General features: G+C 48.1%; 2 protein-coding genes across 4 annotated transcripts; one reads left to right on the forward strand and one right to left on the reverse strand.

Moving 5' to 3' along the window:
• Nucleotide 1: 1 nt before the first annotated feature.
• tbpl2 (TATA box binding protein like 2) lies at nucleotides 2–4009 on the reverse strand. Its single transcript, XM_030357351.1, has 8 exons — nucleotides 3704–4009; nucleotides 2652–2808; nucleotides 2297–2543; nucleotides 1990–2077; nucleotides 1253–1344; nucleotides 763–930; nucleotides 384–478; nucleotides 2–277 (listed from the first exon to the last, which is right to left on the reverse strand). Exons 1-8 carry the CDS (start codon nucleotides 3749–3751, stop codon nucleotides 201–203), a joined length of 972 nt encoding a protein of 323 aa, XP_030213211.1. The 5' UTR covers nucleotides 3752–4009; the 3' UTR covers nucleotides 2–200.
• A 73-nt stretch (nucleotides 4010–4082) lies between these two features.
• jmjd7 (jumonji domain containing 7) lies at nucleotides 4083–9275 on the forward strand. 3 transcript variants are annotated; one of them, XR_003976849.1, is made up of 10 exons: nucleotides 4083–4286; nucleotides 4583–4736; nucleotides 5367–5505; nucleotides 6071–6185; nucleotides 6525–6581; nucleotides 6732–6827; nucleotides 7055–7131; nucleotides 7216–7352; nucleotides 7469–8043; nucleotides 8961–9143. XR_003976849.1 is itself a non-coding variant. In XM_030357345.1 (9 exons), exons 1-9 carry the CDS (start codon nucleotides 4223–4225, stop codon nucleotides 8961–8963), a joined length of 936 nt encoding a protein of 311 aa, XP_030213205.1. In that variant the 5' UTR covers nucleotides 4083–4222; the 3' UTR covers nucleotides 8964–9275. The 3 variants fall into 3 exon arrangements, 2 of the variants coding, with proteins under 2 accessions (XP_030213205.1, XP_030213204.1); XM_030357345.1 differs by lacking the exon at nucleotides 7469–8043 and having other exon boundaries at nucleotides 6984–7131; nucleotides 7216–7375; nucleotides 8961–9275; XM_030357344.1 differs by lacking the exon at nucleotides 7469–8043 and having other exon boundaries at nucleotides 7216–7375; nucleotides 8961–9275.
• The last annotated feature ends 773 nt before the right edge of the window (nucleotides 9276–10048 follow it).

Here is a 10048-nt window from a genome sequence, read left to right on the forward strand (position 1 = left end):
ATATGAAAATAATATTTTATTGACCAAGACCGACAAATACATTTTAACCAATATCAGCTGCTTTGTCATCCAAACCAGACACAGATAACACAATCTATAAGTTAAATAAACTAAGCTGAATGCATAATAAGTCAATTAAGAATGACTTAAACTGTACAGTAAATAAATGCGATGTGAGTGGCCGGCATCAGCAACAACGTTCACTGCTTTCTGAATCCTTTAAGGATAGGATAAATATTCTCAAACGCCTCGTAGATCTCCTCTCGTTCCTTAGCACCTGGAAGGAGGAGGCCCAGCACAGTGTTACCGTGACAACATACAGCGTTACCCTGACAACGACACAGCGCTACCCTGACAACAACAACACAACCCTAGCAACCAACCTGTCAGAACCACCTTCCCCGACACGAAGATGAGCAGGACGATGCGAGGCTTCACCATGCGGTAGATCAGCCCAGGGAACAGCTCCGGCTCGTAGCTACACACCACACACACACGACACACAACACACAACACACACACACACACACACACACACACACACACACACACACACACACACACACACACAGAACTGGGTCAGACCAGTCTACCTGCTGGTGGGTCAGACAGCCTACCTGCTGGTGGGTGAGACAGCCTACCTGCTGGTGGGTGAGACAGCCTACCTGCTGGTGGGTGAGACAGCCTACCTGCTGGTGGGTCAGACCAGCCTACCTGCTGGTGGGTGAGACAGCCTACCTGCTGGTGGGTGAGACAGCCTACCTGCTGAACTGCTGGTGGGTCAGCACCAGCCCCTCCAGGCGGATGGGGAAGCAGACGTCACAGCTGGCCACCATGTTCTGGATCTTGAAGTCCAGGAAGCGGGCGGAGAAGCCCAGCTTCTGCACCACGCGGGCGTACTTCCTGGCGGCCAGCCGAGAGTGCTCCTCACTGCAACACACACACATAGATGTAGACCATGTAGAGCAGTAGAGATGGACACCATGTAGAGCAGTAGAGATGTAGAGCAGAATAGATGTAGAGCAGTATAGATGTAGAGCAGTATAGATGGACACCATGTAGAGCAGTATAGATGTAGAGCACGTAGAGCAGTATAGATGGACACCATGTAGAGCAGTATTGATGTAGAGCAGAATAGATGTAGAGCAGTATAGATGTAGACCACGTAGAGAAGTATAGATGGACACCATGTACAGCCATATAGATGTACATTATGAGAGGGCTATAGATGTAGAACATGTAGAGGTGCTACCTCTTGGCTCCGGTACAGACCATCTTCCCAGAGCTGAAGATCAGCGCAGTGGTCCTCGGCTCCCGAATCCTCATGATGACCGCAGCAAAACGCTGACAGACACATCATCATACAACAACAACACATACATTGATCGAGTGAGTGAGTGAGTGTGTCTCTGTGTGTGTGTGTGTGTGTGTGTGTGTGTGTGTGTGTGTGTGTGTGTGTGTGTGTGTGTGTGTGTGTGTGTGTGTGTGTGTGTGTGTGTATCACTCTCCCTGTCTGTCTCTGTGTGTGTGTGTGTGTGTGTGTGTGTGTGTGTGTGTGTGACTCTGTGTGTGTATCACTCTCCCTGTCTGTCTCTGTGTGTGTGTGTGTGTGTGTGTGTGTGTGTGTGTGTGTGTGTGTGTGAGTGTGACTCTGTGTGTGTGTGTGTGTGTGTGTGTGTGTGTGTGTGTGAGTGTGACTCTGTGTGTGTGTGTGTGTGTGTGTGTGTGTGTGTGTGAGTGTGACTCTGTGTGTGTGTGTGTGTGTGTGTGTGTGTGTGTGTGAGTGTGTCTCAGTATGTGTGTGTGTGTGTGTGTGTGTGTATCACTCTCCCTGTCTGTCTCTGTGTGTGTGTGTGTGTGTCTCAGTGTGTGTGTATCACTCTCCCTGTCTGTCTCTGTGTGTGTGTGTGTGTGTGTGTGTGTGTGTGTGTGTGTGTGTGTGTGTGTGTGTGTGTGTGTGTGTGTGTGTGTGTGTGTGTGTGTGTGTACCTTGGGGTTGTATTCTGCATTCCTGGCTTGGAGGGCGATGAACTTCAGGTCCAGGGAACAGCCCAGATTCACCGTGGAGACAATGTTCCTACACACACACACACACACACACACACACACACACACACACACACACACACACACACACACACACACACAATGTCTTTTGGTTTTAGGGTTTGGGTTGTTTAGACAAGGGCAAGGTAATAATAGGGTTACGATTGGTGAGGACTAGTTCATCTTAAGATATGGGTTGGTCAGGGTTAGTTAATAATAGGGTTAAGGTAAGTTAGGGATAAATCTTAACTGTAGCGTCGGAATGATTCCAGAGCGTTCGGTCACAGGGGTCATGGGGGTCATAGGGGTCATGGGGGTCATGGAGCAGAAGGGAGAAACCCCCATTCCCGCCATGGACCCTGCTGGCTGTTGGGCCCCAGGTGGGTTCTGGGTACTGTAGTCCGGACAGATGCCGCTGTCCTGGGAGATGTTGTGGGCGCCTTCATCATTTCCAACCGACTCACTGGCATCACCCGTCACGTGACCCGTCACATGACCTGTCACATGACCACACCAGACATAAGCACATCAGCTCCCCTAGCAACCTGTCCCTCCATCCTCTCCCATCCTTCAACCATTGCTAGCCGTGCCAGCAGCATCAGTACCGGCCGAGCTGCGGTTGGCTGCTTCCTGCGAGCTGAGGTCATCAGGCAGGAAGCTGAGGTCCAGGTCTCCCTCACGGCTCTTCTTAGGCTCCGCCCCCCCGAGGGGGCCGTCCGGAGCAGGCCCCTTGGGGCCCGCGTCAATCAAGAAGGCCAAATCCTGGAACACACCGCTGCAGATCAACACTGAACTACAAGTCAAACATGAAGAACTACAAGTCAAACGTGAAGAACTACAAGTCAAACATGAAGAACTACAAGTCAAGCGTGAAGAACTACAAGTCAAACGTGAAGAACTACAAGTCAAACATGAAGAACTACAAGTCAAACATGAAGAACTACAAGTCAAGCATGAAGAACTACAAGTCAAACGTGAAGAACTACAAGTCAAACGCGGAGAACTACAAGTCAAAATTGTGCGACAAACCAACACGTAGAACTAAGAATGATAACAGATTGATGGAGATGGGGAAAATAGAGACAGAATGATAGAGAGACAGGGAAAAACAAAATGAGGATTGATTTAGGGTTTCCATTTCATCCGAGTGCAGTTCGTTCCCTCAATGCTGTCTTATGGTTTGAGTTTAAGTTCTGATACTGGATTTGGCACACTTTAATCCAAAGAGTAGCTATAAGATACATACATACACACATACATAAGGGTAACGGTCAGTTAACCCTAACATACATACATATGCATACAATTAAGGAGCAGGTAGGGGTGAAACATAATACTCAAGGATGCCTGGTTTGTGGACCAAGCAGCTCATTCTGCTGGCTTACCTGTTCACTAAACTATCCTAACTTCATGTCCGGATCCCAATGTTTGACGTTTATCACAACCAACATCCATTCAAAGACAAAATAACGAGACCTTTAAAACCAATTTTTGCAACCTTTTTTATTTTACACGGGATAAAACCTCACCCCTTACAAGCAAACAAACAAAACAAAGTTGAGTGCACCCGAGTGACACCGAGTAGGACGGAGTGAGACCGAGGGTGACAGAATACTCCCTCAAACATTGCACTCAGCAGCCAGCCTTTCCTACTTACATTTGCAATTGAATCGTCAAAGAATCGCTCCAATGCGCAATCATCCATGCCTGCTCGGGCGGTTAAATAGAGACGATACCATTCCCATGATTACAACCCGCCGGCTCTCTAATGATCGGTTCAGGCTCGATTGGCTGCAGGTGTGATGAAAGTGGACCTCTTTAGTTCTTTCTTTGTATAGGTATTTCAGTTTAATAAACTGCTATTGCAGTACTGCCGGTACATATAGGGTTATATGTGGATACATTGAAGTCTATTGAGTTAAATATCAGATGATATTTAAACTCAACTTTTGACCTATTTTAACAATTTTAAAATTTTTCTTGCCAATAGAGGGCGACAGTCGGCCTTTTTTTTCTCCTAGAATCCACACCGGAAGGAAAACCTCACTGCACATGCGCACACCATGTAAACAAAGCAGCATGGCGTGTTGTCAAAATCTTGTCTTCTATTCTTTTATTCAAACATATATATCAAATATATAGTCTAGATTTCTAACTTAATAGTTTTTTATGATCCATGATGGCGGAGAAACCAGAGGGATTGAACAAATGTTTGCGAGACTTTTCTGAAGAAGCGCGAGGCGAGTTTATTGATGGGAATAATAAAGCAGACGACATGACAAAGTTGTAATAGAGCTGCTTAATGACTATTAACTATCTATTACTGTCTACCACTGGCGACTTTATCAATGGGTTTACAATTTTGGTTGAAAGTGAAACAAAGTTAAACGAATACTCGCCGAGCCGTGAGGACATGTGGTCTGTGAATGTTTCTAGAGCATTACTTTACATTATTATGAATGAGGATGTTTGTTCTGATCACTCAGCTGAGTGCCTGACTTCTGTAAAATAAGAACATCTCATTGGTTGTCTGCAGAACTTTACCTGAACCAATCCGTGCCTTACCTCGAGCTCCCTCCCTCCCCACTGGAGTTCTACCGCGACTGGATTGGTCCAAATAAGCCCTGCATCATCCGCAATGCTTTCAACCATTGGCCAGCCCTGTCCAGATGGAGCCCAGACTACTTCAGGTCAGACACCACTGGAGGTGAACCGTGTCATGCCTCAGACTGATGTGTGCTGAACTCGAAGGGGACGCCCATATATGGTTGTGGTCCAGTGCTAGCAACACGAAACACAGCAAGTGAGTTAGTTTAGAAACGCCTGTGATGGACACTGATGACTTCAGGTCAATGAGCAGGTGCGGGAGTGAAGACCGATTTAGAGGTTGTCTCACTTGGGTTGGGGTTAGAAAGGAAGGGCGCTTTGCAGAACACAAAACATCGGTGTCCCTCTAGAACTATCTAGAACCTTGAGCGTATATAAACCAGACCAGACCATTGGGTCTCTAGACTACCTAGAACCTTGAGTATATATAAACCAGAGCAGACCAGCGGGTCTATATAAATATCTAGAACCTTGACTGTATATAAACCAGAGCAGACCAGCTGGTCTATAGAACTATCTAGAACCTTGACTATGTAAACCAGAGCAGAGCACCGGGTTTATAGAACTATCTAGAACCTTGAGTGTATACTGTATAAACTAGACCGGACATCTCTAGATTCTAGATAGTCCATGAGGTCTGGTGTGGTTTATATATAATCCCTAGATTCTAGATTCGAGAACCAAGACCAGAGCTCATGATGTCATCCCACCAGGGAGAAGCTGGGGTCAAAGGTCATCAGCGTGGCGGTGACCCCTGACGGCTACGCGGACGCGGTGAGCGACGGGCGCTTCGTGATGCCGGAGGAGCGGAGCATGACCTTCTCCTCGCTGCTGGACGTCATCGAGGGCAAGGTGGGGCCGCACAGGAAGTGGGAACTCCAGACAGGAAGTATAACCTTCAGACAGGAAGTAGAACCTCCAGAGAGGATGTACAACCTCTATGCACGAAGAACCACCTATAGACAGGAGGTAGAACCTCTAGACTGGAGGTACAACCTCTAGGCAGGAAGTATAACCTCTAGACAGGAAGTATAACCTCCAGACAGGAAGTACAACCTCTATACAGGAAGAACAACCTCTATACAGGAAGTAAAACATCTAGACAGGAAGTAAAAAACTTCACAAGAAATAGAAAGACTACCCAGGCAGCAAAATATCTAGATAGGCAGAAGAAAATGTTCACAGGAAGTAGAACATATACATAGGAATCGGAACAGCTACACAGGAAGCAGCGTCTGGACAGGAAGTAGAACATTTTCGCAGGAAGGTGTACATCTGTGTGTGTGTGTGTGTGTGTGTGTGTGTGTGTGTGTGTGTGTGTGTGTGTGTGTGTGTGTGTGGTTGTGTGTGTGTGTGTGTGTGTGTGTGTGTGTGTGTGTGTGTGTGTGTGGTTGTGTGTGTGTGTGTGTGTGTGCAGGTGGAGCAGCCGGGGGTGTACTACGTCCAGAAGCAGTGCTCCAACCTGACGGAGGAGCTGCCGGAGCTGACACCGGACATAGAGGAGGACATACCCTGGATGAGCCAGGCCCTGGGTACACACACACACACACACACACACACACACACACACACACACACACACACACACACACACACACATGGTCCCTATCACACACACACACACACACACACACACACACACACACACACACACACACACACACAAGGTCCCTATCACACACACACACACACACACACACACACACACACACACACACACACACACACACACACACACATGGTCCCTATCACACACACACACACACACACACACACACATGGTCCCTATCACACACACACACACACGTCCATGACACACACACACATGACACACAACACTAATCTCTCTCTCTCTCTCTCTCTCTCTCTAGGGAGGTCACCTGATGCGGTGAACTTTTGGATGGGAGAAGCCAGTGCTGTCACTTCCTGTAAGGACCGTGTCTAGGTTGCCATGGGAACATCACATTGGTCCTTGTAGTCACACAATTAAATCTGTGTTTGTGTGTGTGTGTGTGTGTGTGTGTGTGTGTGTGTGTGTGTGTGTGTGTGTGTGTGTGTGTGTGTGTGTGTGTGTGTAGTACACAAGGACCACTATGAGAACCTGTACTGCGTGATTTCTGGAGAGAAGACGTTCATCCTCCTCCCGCCGAGCGACCGGCCTTTCATCCCATACGGTAACCGTGACAACCGACTCCCGTCACCAGAGTGACACATCTTAGCGGTAACCGTGGCAACAATGTGAGCGGTGACCGTCGCTACACACTTTACCGCCGGTCATACTCTCACACGGTGTTAGGTAACCACGGTAACAGCCACGAGTGCCTCCGCAGGTACATCTCCCCCGCAACCATGGGAACGCGCGTCACCGAAGGTGGTAACCATGGCAACGTGTTTTCCCCAGGCCTGTACCCGCCGGCGGTCTACAGGCAGGCCGCGGACGGACGCTTCGAGGTGGACGAGCAGACGGACGCCGAGAAGGTTGGAGTCTTCGTCGTCGTCCTCTTCCTCGTCACACTCTTCACACAGCGTCACATGACCAACACCTCCCCCCCCCCCCCCCAGGTGCCCTGGATCCCCCTGGACCCACTGGACCCGGACCTGGAGCGCTACGGGTCGTACCGCGGGGCCAGACCCCTGCTGTGCCGCGTGGCGGCGGGCGAGATGCTGTACCTCCCCTCCCTCTGGTTCCACCACGTCAGGCAGAGCCAGGGCTGCATCGCTGGTGCTGCCTCACTACTACCTCGCTACTACCTCACTACTACCTCACTAATACTACATCACTACTACCTCACTAATAATGCTACTACCACGTCAGGCAGAGCCAGGGCTGCATCGCTGGTGCTGCCTCACTACTACCTCGCTACTACCTCACTACTACCTCACTACTACTACATCACTACTACCTCACTAATAATGCTACTACCACGTCAGGCAGAGCCAGGGCTGCATCGCTGGTGCTGCCTCACTACTACCTCGCTACTACCTCGCTACTACCTCACTACTACTACATCACTACTACCTCACTAATAATGCTACTACCACGTCAGGCAGAGCCAAGGCTGCATCGCTGGTGCTGCCTCACTACTACCTCGCTACTACCTCACTACTACCTCACTACTACTACATCACTACTACCTCACTAATAATGCTACTACCACGTCAGGCAGAGCCAAGGCTGCATCGCTGGTGCTGCCTCACTACTACCTCGCTACTACCTCACTACTACCTCACTACTACCTCACTAATAATGCTACTACCACGTCAGGCAGAGCCAAGGCTGCATCGCTGGTGCTGCCTCACTACTACCTCACTACTACCTCACTACTACCTCACTACTACCTCACTAATAATGCTACTACCACGTCAGGCAGAGCCAGGGCTGCATCGCTGGTGCTGCCTCACTACTACCTCGCTACTGCCTCACTACTACTGCTACTACATCACTACTACAACCTCACTACTACCTCACCACTACTGCTACTACCTCACCACTACTGCTACTACATCACTACTACCTCACTACTACAACCTCACTACAGCACTACTGCTACTACATCACTACTACCTCACTACTACCTCACCAATACTGCTACTACATCACTACTGCTGCTACTACAACCTCACTACTACTGCTACTACATCACTACTACCTCACTACTACTGCTGCAACGTCATTACTGCTGCTGCACTATCACTACTACGGCTACCTCACTACTACCTCACCACTACTGCTACTACATCACTACTACCTCACCACTACTGCTACTACATCACTACTACCTCACTACTACTGCTACATCATTACTGCTACCTCACTACGTACTACCTCACCACTACTGCTACTACATCACTACTACCTCACTACTACTGCTGCATCATTACTGCTACCTCACTACGTACTACCTCACTAATACTGCTACTGCATCACTACTACCTCACTACTACCTCACTACTACTGCTGCTAACTCACTGCTACTGCTGCTACCTACTGCTAATACTACCGCTATTTCACTACTACTGCTACGTCGCTACTACTACTACTACGTCATCACTACTGCTGCTGCGTTACTACTATTGCTACTACGTCAGAACTACTGCTGCACTAATACTACTACTATTGCTACGTCACTAATGCTACTGGTACTTCTGCACTATCACTACTGCTATGTCACTACTACTACAGCTACTGCAGCTACATCACTAATGCTACTGCTACGTCCCTCCCTACTACTGCTGCTGCTACTGCTGCACTATTACTACGCTCCGACTACACACAGCAGTACTGATGCTGTTGTCGTGTGTTGCAGTGAACTTCTGGTACGACATGGATTATGACATCAAGTACAACTACTACCAGCTCCTGGACACGCTCTCCGGCCTCACCCCACAACCATGACATCACAGGAAGTCAACATGACCTCACAGGAAATAACCATGACATCACAGGAAGTCCCGGCAGAGAGATATGCAGTTCATCATCTGGAAACGAGTCATTCGAATGTGCCATTATACTCCTTATACTGTATACTGATACTGTCGTTTTAATACTAATAATGTACTACTTCTCAATGAAAACTATTTAAATAAATGAACTTCAGTAAACTACAAATTTCATCTTCTCACCCGTCTCATGATCAATGTTTATTATTATGAGTTAGACAGTACAGAAACAGGTCGTTAAGGAGCAGGTAGGGGTTAGACAGTACAGAAACAGTTCGTTAAGGAGCAGGTAGGGGTTAGACAGTACAGAGACAGGTCATTAAGGAGCAGGTAGGGGTTAGACAGTACAGAGACAGGTCATTAAGGAGCAGGTAGGGGTTAGACAGTACAGAGACAGGTCGTTAAGGAGCAGGTAGGGGTTAGACAGTACAGAGACAGGTCGTTAAGGAGCAGGTAGGGGTTAGACAGTACAGAGACAGGTCGTTAAGGAGCAGGTAGGGGTTAGACAGTACAGAGACAGGTCGTTAAGGAGCAGGTAGGGGGTGGACAGTGAATACAGAGAACGGTCATTAACCAATGCACTATCTGACAATGCTCGCGTGTTAGAGGGTCATGGGATGGAGGTGTGATTGTGTGAAATCTTTAGCCGTCACGCTATGTGTTTAGCAAGAGCTAAAAGAGATTAGCCCTCTGCTATGTTGGGTATGCCAACACCAAATCTCCATTTTTTCCTGTGGTTTGAGTATAAACTGAATGTTACAAAATAAGTATTTAAATAGGTAGATCTTACTTCGAAGAAAGACACATTGATTAGAATATTCCAGAAGAATCCTCAAACCAACCATGTGTGTCCCTTACTGAGTGCTGCAAACGAGTGTGTGTGTGTGTGTGTGTGTGTGTGTGTGTACGAGGGTGTGTATAAGTATGTATGTGGGTATAAGTGTGTGTGTGTGAG

This window comes from Gadus morhua, chromosome 5 (genome assembly GCF_902167405.1).
Source record: "Gadus morhua chromosome 5, gadMor3.0, whole genome shotgun sequence".
Classification (NCBI taxonomy): domain Eukaryota; kingdom Metazoa; phylum Chordata; class Actinopteri; order Gadiformes; family Gadidae; genus Gadus; species Gadus morhua.